The 21,568-nt window shown below is 38.5% G+C and overlaps 1 protein-coding gene across 1 annotated transcript; it reads right to left on the minus strand.

Annotated features, from left to right (window-relative positions):
- Positions 1 to 405: 405 nt before the first annotated feature.
- Positions 406 to 20,971, minus strand: LOC124150077. The gene is made up of 5 exons (XM_048383042.1): positions 20,712 to 20,971; positions 20,323 to 20,527; positions 16,701 to 17,041; positions 665 to 1,032; positions 406 to 544 (listed from the first exon to the last, which is right to left on the minus strand). The coding sequence occupies exons 1-5, from the start codon at positions 20,961 to 20,963 to the stop codon at positions 406 to 408; spliced, it is 1,305 nt and encodes a 434-aa protein (XP_048238999.1). The 5' UTR covers positions 20,964 to 20,971.
- Positions 20,972 to 21,568: the final 597 nt, after the last annotated feature.

Consider the following 21,568-nt stretch of genomic DNA (forward strand, 5'->3'; position numbering starts at 1 on the left):
TTAAAACGACTTTCGTTGAATCGCATCATCATTTTTATACTAATAGAAGCAATGATTGGCCCCAGGTATTGGTGAGCTAGAGCCAATCTCATGACTATCATTAAATCGCATAATCATTTTGGCATAAAAAATAGCAGTATAGGTATATAAATCTGGCTCCAGTGGAAGTGGTCCAGAACCCCCATTACCTATACTACTCGCGGCAATGGTTATGGTTGCGTGATTGTATAATGTGGCTCTCGCGGCTATGCTGTCAAAAGATGCTTTGTGATTCTAACAGGTTACCGTATATAATAAAACAAGTCTTGTTTTCTCATTTTTTATTCAACAAGGATAACATATTCATCAAAACTTTACATTGATGAATATGAATAGCATATGAATATCATAATGGATTTAATGTCATTACTGCAGATGAAGGAGGTCGCCCACGTGGTCAGCATATTCCAACTCACTCAGGTGTTGGTTCAGGAGCTGGATCTTGAGGGACGCAATACGTGCATCGATTGCCTTGTACTTCTTTCTTCGTGAAGGTTCTGACCACCTGTGAGAGAGTCTCAGGACTGCAACCTCTTTGAGTGACTGCTCTCGCTGAAATAGCTTCACTACCTCCTAGATGTTCGGGTGGCACTTCTTGGCAAGTTTCTTTATCTTGTTGTGCCACCCTTCCAGGTGATTGTTGGTACGGTGGCCTTGGTTTTCGAAATGGTTCCAAATCTCTGGCATGAAGGCCCCTCCTTGAACCCAACTGGTTGTCACGTAGTCCATGAAGGCAGTCACTTTAGGGCCAGCAGGAGAGTCAGCAATGGCATGAAGCCACACATCATCCACTTTGTCACGAGGTAGTAGAGGGAGGGCAGCAGCTCTTCTCACCAGCTTCTTCACCTCCTCATCTTCCTTATATGCCATCACCAGACCTTCTTTCTGCACGCTCCTCCAGATACATTGGGTGAAGTGAAAGAAACACCCTCTAACTAATGTCCCAGGAAATACATCAGTCACGGCATTGTGAGCTGCACGTTCAAAGTCCAACTAATGTGGGACACTCATTTAAAAGTATCTCTAAAGAACACCACGCTTAGTAATTTAAATGTGGGACACTCATTTAAAGGTATCTCTAAAGAACACCACGCTTAGTAACTTAAATGTGGGACACTCATATAAAGGTATCGGTAATCGGATTAAGTAATTACCCGCTAGAATAGGTGAAATGCACTCAGCTGAAAATGTGGCTCTACCGGCAATAGCCATTTCTGAAATGTGGCTCTCCCGGCTAGACACCCACACAGTCAGGTCCTCGGCTGGAGTGGCAAAGCGAGAGGTCGACTTTTCTTGACACTGCTTGAGTGTTGACTGGTCGCTCTCTAAAGATGTTGTATGCCGATAGAGTTACAATGTGTATGCGGTCGTCGTGAGCACCTGTAGATGTAGACGTCGGGGGTGCTGACAGATATGGATAACCCTCTGTTGCTTGCGTTCTGTGTTTAGCGGCAGAGGTGATAGGACAGCGTGCATCCTCGACAGCAAGCGTGTAGCCAGGAGCCAGAATAATTATTTGGCTTGGACCAGACGACAGCGGGGGAAGTGCTTGACTCTCCGCCCTATAGAATTGGGTACGGCCATCATCTACAACACTTAAAAATACTGGTAATTCCCGAACAACAAGTGAATAATACCATATAAACTATAGAAATATGAATACATATAAAGATGCGACACCTGCAGCTCAGACTGCTGCCAGTAAAAATGAGACTATATACACAATAATAGTCTTCTGGCATATGCATATCTGCATATAAGGATGATAACGGCAGGAATCGACTTTTATTTTTTTTTGGATTAATTGTTACAGGTCCAATTGCGTAGCCAAATATAATCATAAAAAGACATTAATAAGCACGAACAAATCGCAAAACTTATGGACTGCTTGAACAGTACAGTCGGACTAACTATCATAAAATTCTAATCAACAGCATTCAGCAAATGCTTTGTAGTTATCAACACCAAAACGAACAACATATATAATTATTATGGGATGAGCTGAGAGCACACATTGAAACACCGATAGTAATTGTACCTAGAAAGTAATATAGAAGATACACAATACAGGTCTTGTCTCTACAGAAAAATAATTCATTCAATATTGTCACAATAAAGAGATGCAATAAGTAGAAATAAACTTTTCTCCTTGTAAATCAGTATCTGTAAAGGGGGATAACTAATATGATCAAATATTTCAAATTCGTAACCATTTTATATTCTGACATTCTCGCTGTACCCTGACAAGCGTGTATTATACTCACAAATAACTGGTCCGTAAAATGGTTAAAACAAAGCCATTACAATATGAAATATGATGGGCAAGAATAACGTGTCTAGATAAAGGAAATTCAATTTTTATCTTCTCATGGCAGATGGCAATTATTATATGCATCATGTCTGAGGTAACGGAAAGGCGACTCCACAATGTTGAAGTACCATAAAAATACCTGTCGTGGAAGGAAGGAATCGTTTTAGACGAAACGCCATTAGCCAACTTACATAAATGTTTCCCGAAATATATATAGATTGTGTCGGGGTTTGAATTTGCAAATTGTGACAATCAAACAGTGAATAATAAGTAAGAAATACCTGCTGAATACGAAAATTAGTTAGGGGATTTCCAGCCGTTAACGTGAGGTCTCGGGGACAAAGATGGAACTGTGAGACCATAATTTCATGACAAGCAAAGGAATTTGTCAAATGTAAAACCAGTGACGAAACCGATCGATTGACTTTTTTTATTCTTCGAAAAAGCAAAATGAATTCCAAAAATACTGTCGATATGATCAGAAAAGAATCAACGACATAAATGAAGGAGGGGGATAATTTGGATAGGGTGTGGTTTGATGTGTTTTCCAAATTGTCAAACCGTCAGTTGGGGAGCCTGCTGTAAGTAAGGTCACTGCAAAAAATAAGCGTCGAACTTTAAGCCATAAGAAAAGAACGATTATTAAGAGAAATAGGGATAAACCCGCGGCTATGCTTGCCGTTAAGTGATATGGGTTGGTTAAATCCCCATCTAAAGCGTAAGGTGGAAGGGAATCCATCTAATTACCATCAATTAAATTATCCGAAATGACCTGTGCCTTTTTCATACGTTGAGAAATAAGGCGTAAATCAACTTGAAATTCTGTGTCCTTTCTACGAATTTCATCGAAAACTTTATCATCAATTAATAAATGTGGGATCTTAAAAGCGGAATCTTTCAGATTCGGCTGTAAACTATCAATGTTTTTTAAGATGGATGCATTAAAAAATTCCGATAAAAGTAAAAGATTAGGTGGGTATAATTTTGAAGCAGTTGACTTTTTCTCACATTTATGAATTCTCATGTCTATGTCGAATTCATCCAGTTTCAATGCACAGTAACAAGGAATTTTAAATATACAAATCTGACAAGCTGGACGCTTCTCAATGCGACCCTTGCACGTTAGTATTATGGTCTTTATGCCAGTTAAAAGAATTGTGCCTGGTTCAATTTCGAGAGCCATTGAACGTAGCCCATTTAATCGGAATTTTGTATCACACAAGGATTTAATTTCTTGTGTGTCTTTAGTAAACAAAGCAAGTGCGCATGTGAGAGATGTTTTTGGTTTCGGACTTTGAAAAATTGGACAGTGTTTTTCGTGTTCACCATAACATGTTTGAAAATCCCTAGCCGAAAATTCAATTGAATTCCAAGAACCGTGAACAGTGCGTTCCCGATAATAATAACCTGGATCCTTATGTGCGACGTGAAACAACGGGTATTCTGCATTGAGACGTTTTTGAATCATTTTTAACGCTTTCTTTACTTCCGAAACTGGGAGTAAAGATGGACTCAATCGTTGATTAACTAACTGTTGGATGCCTAAATACATTTCATCAATTTCTTGTCTAATTGTAGTTAGGAACGTGAGGCGATCTAACAAGATTTTCATCGTAATAAAAATAAATTTCTCCACATCTTGTATTTGTTTAGTGACTGGTATAATATCTTTATGGTTTGTTTCAATACCCGCGAGAGCGGATGAAATGCGTTCATTTGTTTTAGTCATAAATGACGACATCTGACGAACTTGGACTTGAAACGCACGAGAAGTATTAGCAGCATGCAACGACAATTGTTTAACATACTGCGCCAGTCGTTCAACATCCTCGACTGTAGCAGTACCAAACAGCGAACGACTTATTGATACAATAAAAGGAAGTATCGCTCGTTTAGTGCGGGAATCCTTGTGAAAATGTTAATATGGGGAATTAACAGGTTAATGTCTTTATGGACATTTGTCCAATACGCGAACAACTCTCGTTCGGCCTGTCCTATATATCCATCCACCGCCGAAACGGTATAACAAGTCAAAGTATATGTGGCACAAAAGTCTCGATATCTTGATCTATTGCCCATTCCATCTAAATCAGGCAATGTATATTGAAAGATATGAATCCATTTATTCTGGGAAATGTCGATTCGTGACATATGTACGAAGACAACTCCCCATGGAAGTCATAGTTCCGTATGCACGGAATTAACCCGATTCTGGATGCTAACCAACGCGATGACAATGAATAAGACCCATACTGGTCGGAGGAGGCCTCTGGATTCTAAAATTCAAAGAAATAAGTGCATCAACATAATTATTAACTTCAAACTAAATATCATATATCACTCATGTTTCGTAAAAAAAGGTTTCCATGTCTTGTGAAACCTAGTAACTGTCTGACTGTATTCATCTCGAATCTTCACCTCGCTGACTGTATCTTAGAAGTATGATAACAATTGTCACAAGTAGGTAATATATAATCTCACACTGGGAACCGTGCGAGTAAGCAACATCCAACAATAGTGAACTTCGTTTACAGTATCAACATATATCATCACAACATTATTTATTGTCTCGTTTTTGTATTCCACGTCACATGACTGTATTCAGTTCACATGACTGTATCTCAATTCTCATCATCGTATATCACTTCACTGTATTTGTAACCGTATTGTATAACCATGCGACCCGTAGTCGTCATTTCACGTATATTGTAACTCATTTGTATTCTCGTATATACACACAAAGCGAACTTGCTTTATAGTGGCCTGCGAAATACATGTGCAGCCAGAATCATCTCGTAGAAGGAGTATATAACCATGCGACCTGTAGTCGTCATTTCTCATATATTGTAACTCATTTGTATTCTCGTGGCCTGCGAAATACATGTGCGGCCATAACCCATGAACATGATGGTTTTTTTTTCAATGTCAACCAACACATAACTGTAAATAATCCGAGTATTCGGAGTATTCAAAACACAATATTTGACAATTACAATACACATTTTCAACATATATGCACGTTTGTATTTTCCTATAACCTTGTGACAAATGAATCATCTTAACACCGTAGTAAATGATCTATAGCATGTATCGATATGAGCCGTGCTCCATGCATATAGCATCATGTAATTCTAAACCTGTAAATAAAACACATGCTAAAATCAATATTAGAGGGGCCCGTCTCCAACACGAAATCTGCAGTGTTATAACTGAAAAGGAAACGAAATATAACAATTAATCTGAAACACTATTCGAAAATTAATTCAGATATATTCTAACGTTTTCGCTTCTTTTTTAATGACTTCTGGATCATGTAATCACGAATCAATCCTTGAGGGATAGTAGATTCGGGTTCCCATGTAACCTCCTGTAACGTGAAATTATCCCAGTGAATCTTGTAGTACTTTTCCCCATTCACTATTTTATGCGCTAAGATTCGTTTTACTATGAAAACGTCATCCTCCTGTAAATCAAAATCGGGATTCTGTGCCTGCTTGGGGGTTAATGTCTGAGGCGTCGGGGTGGTATGATTGTTGTCAGATTGAGACGGAATCGTTTGGTTGTCCGTAGCAACAACTGGGATTGGGTTAGTTGGTCTATCTTTCGGGTTGACAAACCGTTTAAGCCGGTTCGCGTGGACAAAACTTAAATACTCTGTGATCATTATACCAAGATAGGTTGTAAGTAAAATATTACATTTCACTTGAACCGTCATATTGCCTTTATGCTATCGACTAATCTCTATGGGGTCTGAGATTACACTAAGAGGGAAAGGAACTGTACTGTCTATCATACAACTCTGATACTATGTCTGGTACAGTCAAAATTGATATCTTGTCGTCGTCAGCTGACTTGGCGAAATCATTGCCTGCACCGTTCTTATCAGTAACATGTTTTTCCCCGATCGATACTGAACTGCGAAAGTGAAGTAACTTATTGTTTTTTGATTGGGGGGGGGGGGGGGGGGGGGGGGAGATTATAATATTTGAGAGCTAGAGAACAGTAATTTGTTCTTGTTCTGTGGTCACTGTTTGTTGACCAGCAACAGCAACAGGTGGTAACAAAATACAATTTACCCAGAACATTTGTTGAACCATTTTGAACGGTCAAAGTATGATATTGAAAATTCCTGACAGCGTTTTGTTGTATCAGAAAATCTGAGCCTAAAATCATAGAAGGTAAATTGGCTACAACTTGAAAGCGTCGTTCTATTTAAAAATCACCAATAATTTGAGGTAAAATACCTGACTTTTGCAAAATGATGTCATTCCACAGACATGAGTCATTAAAAACTTCAAGACTTAAAAATCTATTAGCATCTCCTGAATCCATAATTGTAGAAACTAACTTTCTCCCTAAATAACATGAATCCTATGCCTGTTGTCATTTTGTTTAAAGTGACTTGCCAGTGAGGAGATTAAGGCTGCTTACAACATGGAGAATTAGAAACCGGTAGGTCACGTGACGTCAAATAAGTATGGTCAAAAGTCAATAAGTATGGTTTGCTCAGCACAGTGGGGAAGTTGCCTGAAGAATTGTGACTATAATTATTCATGGCTGGATGGGGGACTGAGTGAAACATGTACCTAGTTCTACATACTCCTGTGACATGTCAAATTGGCAGACAAAAATGAGATTTTGCATTACACGCGGGACACCTATCAGAGTAAAAGAAAAGCATACTTACCACCACTGGTGAGGTTAGCCCGTTGAGAAGTTGGTTGCCGTCGTCAAAGATGCTGTTGGTCCTGCTGGTGCTGAAACTCTTGTCCTGTCTGTTCACACGGCCGAGTTATGTAGGAAGGATATGGTCCGAGCGATTGGGGATACTGATTCTGACTCCAGTGAAAAGTATTGATCTCGGACGGCGAAAAAACAAGTGTCGCCAAAAGGGTAGCAAACTGTTCGCTCAGATTATGGACTTCCGTAATCTCTGTAAGGGCGGAGCGGATGAGGGCAGTGGTGGGGGTGGTTGGGAGGGCGGTTGAGTTATGACTACTCGGGTGGGGTGGGGGGGGGGGGGGGATTCGAAAAAATCGTATCAGTAAGGAGGCGAGCTGGGGCAAGACGGTCACCTGACGAAGATGTATCAGAATTTGGTGTATGAGACATTACCAGCCCAACTACACCATGTAAGTCCAGAATACCCTATCCATGCGTCAAAATGAAACCGTACCTTCAAACGTAAGTCTGGGTGGGAAGGATGGGAACGACAATACGCAAAACAAAGAATGGGATCGTCTTAAACACTTTGTTCAAGAGAAAACCCGCATACTCCACCATGTCGTAACTGCCTTTGGGCGTCCAGTGCGACCCTGCTACAGTTACTAAATATATTGCCGTTCCTGGTCCTTGTGGTCAATTACGCCATGACATTGTGACTCGCCTTGTCCACCGCGGCTCGGCTCCGTCAAGGAGTGATTGGTCTACCGACCCTTACTCCAAGTTGTCTCTACCAGCATTCACACACGCATAATAAAGAAACGCAACACCAGTTTATACTCACATAGTTTTACTTACTCTCAGCCCATCTATGAATACAGGACAGGATCAGACTGGCCAGGCTCGTCACTAGCTTGGGGAAACTTAGAACGATCGGGATTCGACTCGATCGATTGCAAACCACGCTCTCCTCTCCTAATGTTGAGGGTATCATTTTATAGTGTTCGAGCCTGGCCTGTCCTTGTCACATGTCTCAATACCTCCATTTGATTCGTTAAAAGTTAGATCTGACCATGAACTCATGTGTGTCGTAATCGGAAAAATATCAGAGCCTACGTGCCATATTGCTCATCGCTCTATTGATTTTGTGACACGCGTCCGGAAGCTCCAAATGAATTATGCCTTGAAACTCCCCATTTGTTTCATTAACTCATCCTTAAGTATATTAACAGACAACGTTTATGTGTTTGTAAACTAACCAAACCTCTGCTTGTTATTGAATATTGTTTTGGCAAGATATTTTATATATTGTAATGGTGATTTTTAATGTTTATCTTGCCTGTACAATTTGAATGAGAAGTTACACGCCTCTACAATATTCATGTTCTAGTTAAGTCTTTAAACAATTGACCATGAAACAACATTCAAATTTTATCAAAACATTGCATTAAGTGCAACGGAGATTGGTGAAGTCTTTCTAATTTATATTTTCTGTTGGATATTGAGGCTGTCACACATTTGCATAAATGTTATACTTCTACTGTTTTTAGCGTTAGAAATCAAGTGGTCGGGACACATTACAACAATACGATGACGTGACGGGCTATTATTTTTTTATTGAGTTAAATAATTCACAATTGACCATGAAAAAATATTCAAATTTTCCAAAACATTGCATTAAGCACAGCGGAGATTGGTGAAATCTTTGCTAGTCTATATTTTCTGTTGGATATTGTGTCTGTCACATATTTACATAAATTTAATACTTTCAGCTAAGGGCATTTGGTCGGGACACATTACAACAATATGTTGACGTGACGGGCTCGTATTTTTTTTATTGAGTTATTCTTTTAAAAAGCATTTTCATTCATTCGGTCGTTCCTTCATCCGCTGATCCATTGTTTCATACATTCATTGTCTACTGTTGTTCATCGTCTATGCATGTTTTTGTCCTTGAGGTTCTTTTTTTCGAGTTCTTGAACACCGAAACACTGCAAACTTAAGGTCTAGAATTATGGATTTGAATCCAATTCGTTTGTTAGCACTGTCTAAACTCATTGACAAAAGTGAGCAAAATGATATAAGGCTTAAAACAGGTGCCCAAGAACTGCACAAGCAATCTCCAAAACGCAACGCGTTGGCCGAAAAGATGCACTTGCAGTGGCCAAGGTCACCAAACAGCTTCTCCAGGTATTCGTTAAATTGCAGGTGCCGAATTTGTATCAAATCGCGATGACCCGTTGCAAAGACATCATATGTTGTTTGTTTGTTTGTTGTTTAACGCCGTACTCGGCGATTTTCCAGCTATATGACGGCGGTCTGTAAATAAACGAGTCTGGACCAGACAATCCAGTGATTGACATAATGAGCATCGATCCACGCAATTGGGATCGATGACTTGCATCAACCAAGTCAGCGAGCCTAACCACCCGATTCCGTTAGTCGCCTCGTCCGACAAACATAGTCGCCTTTTGCGGCAAGTATGTGTTGCTTGTAATACAAAAAAAAACAACACCAAAGATATGCTACGGTTGACTGCGGAACAATGAGAGGGAAAGAGCCATAGGTATGGTGCAGATGGAAGCTAACCACACCCAGATTGCAACGGTTGTCAGGCTGTTTTAACGCTTCATAGAGACTGGTAGGACACAAGACAGGCCAAGATCGGACAGGCCACGAGTGACAACGCAACAGGAATATCGACACTTGCGCATGTACCATCTGCGCAACAGGTTCGGAAACGGCAGCAACGGCGTTAGGACACCGTTTCAGTCGACGGATGGTGCTACGACGTCTAAGTGACGCAGGTATTAGATGTCGACGTCGAGGACTGCAATGGGCCAGGACAGTAGGACAGCACTGCAAAAGTGCATAACAGCAGCAGAATCAACGACACCTTTATCATCATCTCCTTGTCACAGTCGAGGAACATTGGTTGCAGAAGCTGGGGGAGACACCAGTACCTCCGAGCCTGTGTTCAAGATGATGACGGGTCCAGCTCCTTCTGTACCACCCAATACAGATCCTGAAGTGTTCCGATCACTCCCCATTGAGATCCAAGCAGAGTTGGCTCTTCAGTGGGAATTCAAAAATATGAGAAGTACCACCTCACACATGGGCAGAATTAGAGAATCAAAGAAGAAAAGTCCAAAGAGTTCCAAGAACACAATGCCAAAGTCCACAACATTGTTTAATTTTTTTAGAAGTGGAAATAAAAAATGATTTATTATCAATCTCTTCTCTTTTGATCCTGTTTATCATTAAGTCTTTGAAAGGCATTTAGAAGTGATAAACATTAGGTAGACAATTTATAGACCAGACAATCCAGAGATTGACATCATGAGCATGACTTGGTTGATGCATGTCATCGATCCCAATTGCGTGGATCGATGCTCATGATATTAATCTCAGGACTCCATTGTTTACTGACCGCCGTCATAAAGCTGGAATATTGCGGAGTGCAGTGTAAAACAACATTCCAGCCAACCAACCAACCACATATGCTTGACCCGAGTGGACCCGAGTGCTGGTGGCTTGTTTTCTCAAGACTCGGTTTCTTGCAGTTCACCATCAGATAGCCAGCCTACTGCTGCGTACAACATCACTCACACTTCGTTACATGTCACTGGGCTTTACCATGTAGCGGCACTATACTGGGGGCGGTCGGGTAGCCTAGTGGTTAAAGCGGTTGCTCGTCACGCCAAAGACCCGGGTTCGATTCCCGACATGGGTACAATGTGTGAAGCCCATTTCTGGTGTCCCCCGCCGTGATATTGCTGGAATATTACTAAAAGCAGCGTAAAACCATATTCACCCACTCGCTTTACCATGCATCTTATGGTACTTGCAATATACGAACAATAACAGTTAACACGTTAATATATCGGTTTTATTCCCATTGAAGTACAGAAAAATCCTAATATGACACCATCTGTGTTTTCCGGGAGTTTATCCTTATCAACATACTCGTATGTTGGCTATTCCATGATTTGAATCATTTGGACAATATGCTGTTAATGATTCACCATTTCTGGTATGAACGGGCACATGTTGAGCACTGTTAGGCTGCATCGTATTTCGATTAGTTGTGATAAAGCTATTCCAATAGACATGCTGAGCAGATAGATTGAGCACCACTCCTGTAATTATCGACTGGTTTGTTCAATGAGTCGGTGTCAGTAGAATTGTCAGAATTTGTGAATTGTATTATAGGTGTATATTTACGTGGTATGCCAAACTGTCTGGCATAATGAAGTGTGAGCATCCCCGTGAATTATTTGGACAATATGCAGTTGTTGTTTTTTATTAACTTTTTTTATTCAGTCATAAACACAGGATACAGATGCAGATACAAATTCAAGTATAAAGGTAATTCTCGAAAGGATTTGGTACAGAGGAGGCATACGGCATAATCCACAGCATGGTACAGGTGAAGTCATATTATGTATACAATTAAGCAGGTACGGTATTTGTGGTACGTCAAATTATGTGAATTAGTCATTTTACAGTCTGAGTAAACAGAGCCCATTTTCTGTTAAAGGCAGAGAAGTAATTATTTCTACGTGCAATATGATATTCAACGTCATAAATACTTCTTATTGTGTTCTTAAAAGCAACAAAGTCAACATTTTCATTCTTAATACACTGGACAAAGATAAATGTTTTAGCAGCTACAATCAAATGGTTAATTAATACATCAGAGGTACCAATGAGGAGCTCGATGTCAGTTATATGAATTTTTCTATGCAAAATATGAGTCAAGTGAATGCAGAAATCTGACCAAAAATTCTTAACAACATGACATTCGATATACACATGAAAAACATTTTCTTTGTGAGTATGACACATAGAACACTCATCGTTATCAATAAGTTTCCTTCTTAATAACTCACGTTTAGTAAATATTACTTTATGAATAAATCTAAACTGGAGTTTTGTGTCCCTTAACCCATGGCAATATACACTGAATATTTGTTTCCATGGAAAAGAACATCCTAGCTGATTTTCCCATTTCAAACAAGATTTAGGGAGAGGGAGGGAATTCCCTATCAGTTTATTATAAAAAAAACCTTTTGTTCCTTTAATAGAACGCGTAAGATGATAAATCCAAGGAGATACAGTGAGGTTAGAGGAGGAATGTAGATTTTTATCAATATTTTGTCTCCAACTTCTTGGAATATTAAAAAACATACAGTTATAGTCGAGAAAAGTTCCCTTAAGATCATAAAGTTGTTGTAAACTTGGGAAAGGGATCCATCCGTTTTCATGATACAAGTCTTTTATCATAACTATACCTTTTTTAAACCAGTCATTAAAAAATAATACTGGATCTCTAAAATAATGGTTTAACCATAAGGGTGGGAAGTAATTTCTGCTTTTTTTAAGTCTTCAATGTGATGTGAATGCATAAAGTCACTCCAAGCTATAAGGGTATTTTTCCAGAAAGGATTTACAATTTCCCGATTCTTGTGCAAACTGGCACCTAAAGTGTAGATATGAACTAGCTGAAAACTAGCAAGACCATAATTAATGTTTTTTTCGCAATATCTTTTAAAACATCAAATTTTCAGAGATGATATAATTTTTTTAATCCACCTTGACTATAATTCCTCTTTAAATAATCCCTCTTAATCTTATCTCTTTTTCCACTCCAAATAAAGTTAAAAATAATTCTATTCATTTGATCAATAAAATTTTTTGATGGATTTGGGAGAGCCGAAAAAATATGTACAAGGGTAGAGATAATTAAAGTCTTAACAACTGTTATTTTACCCACCAAAGTCAAATTCCGTTTTTTCCATTTGCTTATAATACCATAGATATTATCCAGGCGTTTTTTAGTGTTGATTACCCAAAGCTCTTTTAAGTCAACATTAAAACATATGCCTAAAACTTCAAAGTTAGGACAAAATCGGACTTTACTACTAGCCATACTGCCTATCCATATTGTTTGGTTTTTTCAAAGTTCATTTTTAATCCTGAGATTTTGTAAAAGTTTCAAGTGTATCCATGGCTGATTTTAGTGATTTTTCCGAGCCATCTAAAAGAGTGTCGGGTGTCGTCAGCTTATTGGCCCAATGTGTGTTCAATATCGTGTAGAGTATAAGTATACCTTTTATATCTTCATTTATACGAATCACGATGCCAAGAATGTCAGCCACGAAAAGAAACAAATAGGGGGAAATTGGGTCACCCTGTCTGCATACTCTTTCATTCCAAAAAAATTCAGAGAGGTGGCCATTTTGGACAATACAAGAAGAGACATTAGATATGAGTATCTGTATCCACTTAATCATATTTGGCCCAAAGCCAAATTTCTCCAGAAAGAGGAAAAATAAAATCTTTATTCACGGTGTCGAATGCTTTCTCAAAATCAATGAGTATCAACTTTTTGTCAAGTCTCTTAGTTTCAAAAATGATATTGTAAAGTAATCTAGTATTTTCACTTAAACATCTACCAGGGATAAATCCTGATTGATTACAATGAATTAATTTGTTTAAGGATTGCTTGATTCTATTAGTAATACAAGAGCTTAAATTCTTATATACAGCATTTAATAAAGTAATGGGACGCCAATTTTATAATCTTTTTCTATCTTTATTTGCTTTTGGAATGCAAGTAATCACGCCCCCGTTCATAGTAAAAGTCAAAGAGTTAGAATGATAAGCGTGATTAAAGTATCTCCAAACTCTTAAATCTTTCCAGAAAAATTTAAAGAAATCAATTGGGAAGCCATCAAGACCTGGGCTTTTATTATTGTTCATTGCAAGTGTAGCCTTACCAATTTCATTTAAGGATAACGGCTGTTCAAAAGCCTGTTGCATATCATTCTCTAGTTTTGGAATTGGAATATTGTTTAACATCAGGCTTGGATCAGTATCTACTGAACTATTTTTTTGGTTCAAGTTTCTATAAAATGATTCTTGTTCTTTAATGATGAGCGTTGTATCATTCAGTTCCTCACCATCATTATTGATCAAGGAGGAGATGATATTATTTGTAAAAATTCTATTTTCAAGACGACAAAAGTATTTAGTTGGTTTCTCTCCCTCCTCATACCATTGTAATCTCTTATTAAACGCATTTATCTTGCTTTCTTCTTTAATTTTTTCACATAATTCACTTAAAGCTTCTTCAGAAATATTTTGAAAATCCTCTCTAATTTTATTTTCATATTGGTTTATATCTTTTTCTAAATCGCCCAATTTCTTTCCTCTTTTCTTTTTCAAATATGAGGAAAAAGAGATTGTTTTACCTCGCAAATTCATTAAAAAGGTTTCCAAGAATAGGGAATCAGGTAGATTCAGTTTTAAATCCAAATCATCAAAAGGAGCAGAATGGTCTGATCTATAAGATGGATCAACATATTCTTGTTTTGTTTCATCCAAAACTGTCGTAACCATATCCACATATTGTTTATTTCTTAAAAGGGAAGTATTAAATATAAAATATCCACGGCCCCTATTATTTATCAGAGAAAACTTTTAGGCATAAAGAGATAGCCGAATGGTCAGATTTATATAACCTGGGAGAATGTCAGCAGCAGAGGATAGGTTTAAAATATCTTGACTAACCAAAAAGAAGTCTAGCCTAGCTTGCTCTCTGGGTTTATGTTTTCACCATGTAAATGTTCTAACATCTCCAGTCTGTTCACGCCAATTAGGTTAAACTGAGATAAATAATCTAAACCCGTTTTTCTAGCTTTTGGGTTGTTAATATTTTTATAGCTTTCCAGATCTAGAGATTGATCAAGAATGAGATTCCAATCCCCACAAATTATAATCGATTCATTATCAAGTCCATCAATGGCATTAAAGATATCATGATAAAATTTTGGGAGATCAGAATTCGGCCCATATATAGTAGCTAAGGTCAGTCTTATTCCTTTAATGGTTATATAAGCAATTATAAAATTTCCACAATCATCTTTCATAACCTTTTGAATAGACATTTCAATGGAATTAAAAAGAATAGCCCCAGTCATTCCTAAAAATGTGTACTTGATTTTTATCTGTATGGATATCTTGAAGGCAGACGACATCAAAACTTCGTTTGCACCAAATATTAAAAACCTCTTTTCTTTTTAGTTTATCAGCTAATCCTCTGCAGTTTGCAGATAGCAAGGATAGTTCAGATTGTATTGACATTGTATATTGGAGTTATATAATAATATATATACAAGGGATACATACCTTGGACAGAATTTTATGGATAACAACTTCTTTAATACTGTAAAAAGCGACGTTTCGGTATAGATCCTTATACCGTTGTCAAGCAAGACTGAATGAGGAGAGAGATAGATATTTGGAGATTTTACGAGCGCTTCAGCCTCTGGCTATTTCGCACTTGGAGGATTAACAGTAGAGAATGATTAACAGTAACAACACCTACCTATGTTATCCCACTCATGTATGCCCTTGTTGTTACTGTTAATCCTCTACTGTTAATCCTCTACTGTTAATCCTCCACTTGCTATATATATTCTGCACTATGTCCCTCATTCAGTCTTGCTTGACAACGGTATAAGGATCTATACCGAAACGTCGCTTTTCACAGTATTAAAGAAGTTGTTATCCATAAAATTGTGTCTATCTTGTCATCCGCCAACTTCTAAGTAATGCATATCAAACAAGTGATACATATCTTGTCATTGTAATGACTGATTTCTTTGGTTTAACATGAAAATAAAAGGAAAGGAAAGAATAAAAACAAAGGAAGACCGATGTTTGCGGCTGAAGGATTATGGAAATCCCTATATTTTTCCGCATAGTTTGGCAACAAGGCCATACATATATTGATTTATATCAGTAAGTAAACATATGAGGTCATATAAGCATTCATGTCTATAGCAATATGCAGTTAATGATTCACCATTTCTAGTATGAATGGGCCCACGTTGAGCACTGTTAGGCTGAATCGTATTTCGAATAGTTGTGATAAAGCTATTCCAATAGACATGCTGAGCAGATAGATTGCTGCATCTGTTCGACGGGTTGTGCTCGGAGCACCACCACTCCTGTAATTATCGACTGGTTTGTTCAATGATTCGGTGTCAATAAAATTTTCAAAATTTATTAATATTATTATAGGTGTATATTTACGTGGTATGGCAAACTGTCTGGCATGTCGAAGTATGAGCTTCCCCTCGAGGTCCGGATAGTTGTTAAGAAAGTATGGGCTCAAACCGTTGGTCATTGCGGCTGCAATCCCTCCCATTTCGATCACTGATGGACATTGTTCGAAGTACACAAACACAGTCAGTGTCAAAAGACTATTGCCGTCATTGGTTATGCCTGTATGCGAGTGCTTAAACCATCCACGGATTACAAAGTCAGATATTGTACTTACGATATGAATACTAGTGCGGAAGTCATGAATGTTCAATACCTCAGGGTCGAGTATAGGAACTTGTTCTCCAGGTACAAAACCTAAAAGGATCTCTACTGTGAATGGTATCATGTTAGCTGTCTTACCTTCCCCCTCTATTTTAATAGGACATGTGCTGGTAATAACATCCCCTAATTCACAGACACTCAGAGTGGACGTAAGTGGACGCATGTTTAGTGATGTGAAACCCAACCCCCATGCCTTCATGTCTTGATTCCATATCAAAATACTCATGTCAAACGGATTATGAAAGAATAAGTCCTTTCTCTGATGGTCGACTTCTATCGTGTCAGTGCAAACCCCTGGTGGTGTCAGGTCGTTGTTGCACTGGTAGCAATGGATGTTGGCGTAAATCTTCAGCGGCTGTGATACAGGTCTGATGTAGGAAGTGTACGCTAGACATTCCTGTGCGAGTTCAGTAGAACTGGTGTTGGGACATGACTGTATGGCTCCCATCACACAAGGCCGTCCTCCAACATCTGTGGGTCTCTCGACTCTGGTCTCGCATAGGCCAGCTCTTATCTTGGCAATCAATGTATCAAAGACGGCGGGAAAGACTACACATAACACTCGGGCCTCCCATCCTCTCGGGGATTTCGCACTATTACATACTGCACAGAAGATGTTCCGATAATTCAAGCCTGAAATCGATGATTTACGGTAATAAATTACAACCAATCCATATAATTTAATTGGCTAACCAGGCGAATCATATCGTTGAATTTTAGTATTAACAATTAAATATGCCTGTTAAGTTATTATTGTTAAATATTTATAAGAATTCACTTCACTGAAGTTAAGTATAAGATATATGGTTGAAGAAATTCTTTATTACAACTAGGAGCGACGTTTGGGTTCTAACACCGTTATCAAGCAAGTGATGTACAGAGTATGGCTGACAAGTACATGTACAGATAGAGTAGATTTAAGATGTACATGTAGTTACACTAGAGTGGAGAAGCTTGTTATGTACACAAAAGGTAAACATATTGACCGGTGAAGTCAATAACATCAGTAATATAAACACAAGGGTGAAGCCAGTCATATAAACAAAAGGATTATGACTGACTAGGGACTTTGAGTTGAGTTGATGGTACGCCGGGGGTATGTAATAGACTTGGTCACGGTTGATTGATGGCTTCATGGAGTTTATTTTTCATTTTGAAGTTTTTGAGGTTGGTGGTGAGGGCTTTGATTTTCTCCCACTGCATGCTGTGGCTGGGGTTACCACAGATATGATCTGATAGACCTGACTTAGAGTCTTGTTGGGAGACTGAGAAACTTCACATGCTTGTTGCCACATAATGTTGTACAAGAGGCAATGGGATCACCATTCACCGTTTATATAACGAAAACATGTTGCCATGAACACTAAAGATGGTGTGAGAGGTTCCCTCAATCCCTCCCTCCCTCACTCACTCACTCACTCACTCTAGACGGAGTATGCTGTTAGGACCCGTGAATATCCGGGGTAAAAAAGGACTTCAGCAACCCATTCTTGCCGTAAAAGGCAACTATGATTATCGTAAGAGGCGACTAACGGGATCGGGTGGTCAGGCTTGCTGACTTGTTTGATAGATTCGATTCTTTATTACAGTATAAAGGCCAAAGGCCCATAATACATGCTTGATTTTATTAACATGTACTGCACTTACGCTTATATAAAGGCAGATGTACAATCATATGCAAGAAAGTGTGGTACATGTTTCAAATGTTACCAACAGTTGTTTAACATTGAGACATTATGTTTCATTGAACTATGAATATAACTCGTCATGTTAGAGTGCAGTTCCGTGTTTATAAACTTTCTGTAAATACTGACAAGTATCATGAATAACATAATTATCTGATGACCTAATACTTTTGCAAGAAAGTGTGGTACATGTTGTTTAACATTATAAATAGTGTGTTTGAATGAACTATAAATATCATTGAACATTATGTTTAAATGAATTATAAATATCACTCTTCCTTTAAGAATGCAATTTTGTGTTTATAAACTTTATGTAAATACTGACCACTATCATGAATAACATTATAGTTATCTGATGACATAATACTTATAAACGCCTGTAATGAGGCTGATCTAAAGTGCATGTACATACTTCTTAAGGTATCATACTGTTTACACGCAAGTAATACATGCTGTTCATCTTCAGTAGATGAAATACCTTCCTTGAGACAAAAAGGGCACAATCGCATTAAGTATTCAATATTATTATAACGTCCCGTTTCTATTGCAAGTCCATAATTACCCCATCTAAATATTGACATGGCTGTCCTGATAGATAAAGGTAGATTATAGGATAGATACAATTCAACATTGAGTAATGACTTAAACTGCCTATAATAATATGTCTTTGAAGAACTACCTAGTTTTGCAACCCTTTTTTTGATGGAGATTATCAAACATTCTCTGCTTGAATGTTGAAATAAATGTATCAATATGACCCACATCCTGTGCAACCCAAACAAATCCAAATCCAAATTGAAACAGAATATGTTTTATATGTGTGACCCAATTTACTCTTCCACTCTCATCCTGTGATAACATCATGCTATCACATTGAAATGGTAATCTATTGTCATTTAAATTAATAAGTTTAGTCCAATAATTAACTGCTCTTGTCATATAAATATACTGGAGAGGAATTCTTCCACATTCCCCTAGAACCATATTATTTGTAAACACGAATCTGCCATAGATGACACATCGTCAGCAAACATCAAAACAAACATCTCTTCAAAGGAAGGTGAAACATAGACACCCCTGCCACCAGTTTCTTGCATGAAGTACATTAACTTGTTTATAAAAATAATAATAAACTGCGGGCTTAAGGTACATCCCTGCCTCGTACCAATGTTACACCTAAAATAGTTTGATAAACCACCAGAGAGTCTTACACAAGCACTTAAATTTGAATACATTGAAACTATTATCTTATAAATTTGCCACTAACTCCTACTTCATTTAAGCTTTTTAACAAAACGTCATGTGTAATCGAATCAAAAGCCTTTGAAAAGTCTATAAATAAACAATAAAATCTTCCATTTTTCCTATGGGCATATTTTTGGGCAATAGATTGCAAACAGAAAATACTATCAATAGTGGAGCGATTAGCTCTGAAGCCAAACTGTGCTTCATTAATGACATTATGTTCGTCACACCAAAGCTGCAGTCTGGAGTTAAGAGTAGAGAAAAACACTTAACAAATAATATCTATCAAGGAGATTCCACGATAATTATCAATACAGTGTTTATCTCCTGACTTTAATAAAGGACATATTATACTTTTCCCCATTCTTTAGGGAATTCACCATTATCAAATATGTTGTTAAACAATAAGACCAACACAGGTAGAATATAATCTGATGATGCTTTCAGAAATTCAGCAGCAAGGCCATCAGGACCAGGGGATTTATTTAATCCCAACTTATCAATATGAAACAAACTTCATCATAGTAATAGGGCCCTTTAAGTTAAATATGCCTGTCATCGTATCCCAATTGCGTGGATCAATGCTCATGATGTCAATCACTGGATTGTAGGGTCCAGACTTGATTATTTACAAACCGCCGTCATATAGATGGAATATTGCTGAGTGCGGCGTTAAGAAAACAAGCAAGAAAAAACAAACGTATATTGTGCGGCGTCAGGCAATAAATACTTACCCTTTTAATGCAAATTGTGTGAATGGCGAATACTAACGGTACGGTAGGTTATGATTGCCCTCTTCGCGAAAACAGGGTGTCATCACTGATTTTCAGTGATCCAGTCGTCAAATGTTCAGAGTTAATTTGCCCTATATATCAAATGGAATCTATTTCGGTTGGTAATCTAGATTGGTTATTTTCTTGCACTGATAATTTGATATATGTAGAAGAGTTCCAAGACAATGTTTGACCTGAAAGCCAGGCTTACCGGTTGCTTTATCCGTTACAGGGATGCGATCAACAGTGCTGGCAGCGTCCCAGCCATCGTTGTGGCACTTGTCTCGTATGGTTGCATTCGAGTAGCCTGGCGGACACCTGTTGATGAACCTCTCAAGGCCAGTGTCTGTCTCAAAACAGTCGCTGTTGCGGATCATGGAGAGAGGAAGGGGTTCTGACGACGGGTTACACACGTCCTGGAAGGATAGAAAACCTTCATAAGTGGGGTGTTTGGATGGAGAGATGGGGATGGTGGTTAGCTCGAGAATAGATCTTTAAGGATCCCTACATACACAAACAGAAACATCAAGGATTCTTTATTGCAATCGTTCGTGTGTATCTTTATTTTCACGTTCTTCAAACACTAAAAGAACAGCTTACCTTGAAGTCATGACAACAGTCTTCGTACGTCTGGCAATCGTCATCACAGGAACACGGGATGTGGACGTCGTCACCACAACGGCCGCTGCAGGAGAAGGCTGAGCTGTTACATGGGATGTCTTTGGGGGGACTTCTAGTTGTGAAGTCCGGTGTCCCGAAACCGGGTGGAAAGAGGAACCCTATATCCCCACTGCACACCCGTACATACAAACACAGTAAGCCTATTGAAGAAGGGGACAGGAGTCCGACCATCGTCTTTGGAAGCTTCTCGCTAGTGATGTCTAACTACAGCGTTATTCATTTAAGTCGATGTTTAGTTGACACCACTAGCTGATTAATGCATTAGTTAAACCTGATATGTTTCCTTTCTTATGAGAAAGCCCCATTAGCCAAACGTGAAAAGGGTAACAGGAGAGAGTTGTTTCCTGTTTGTAGGGGTTGATGGTAAATAGAAACGAGTCTTTTGGCTTAATCACTTTTCTTGTCTTCTTGTTGGTGAGTAACGCGAGGAAGAGCCAATATCATATTCTCTTGAGTCAGTGAGTTTCATACGTTTATAGCAACATTCAAGCAATATCACGAAGGGGACACCAGAAATGGGCTTCACACATTGTTCCCATGTGGTAAATCGAGACGGTTCTTCGGCGTGACGAGCGAACGCTTTAACCATTAGACTACCCCCACACACCACCCAGTATAGTGCCCCCCCCACCCCCCACCGAGATGCCATGCGCAGTTTAACATTGATACCTTACTTACACATATCATCCTCACTGACAAGGTTACCAGTTCCTGTTACCTGCGCCATTGTACCTGCGGATATTGTCGTTGTTACTTATTCACATCGCCTTCATATT

This window comes from Haliotis rufescens, unplaced genomic scaffold, assembly GCF_023055435.1.
Source record: "Haliotis rufescens isolate VD_foot unplaced genomic scaffold, xgHalRufe1.0.p SCAF_1, whole genome shotgun sequence".
Lineage (NCBI taxonomy): Eukaryota > Metazoa > Mollusca > Gastropoda > Lepetellida > Haliotidae > Haliotis > Haliotis rufescens.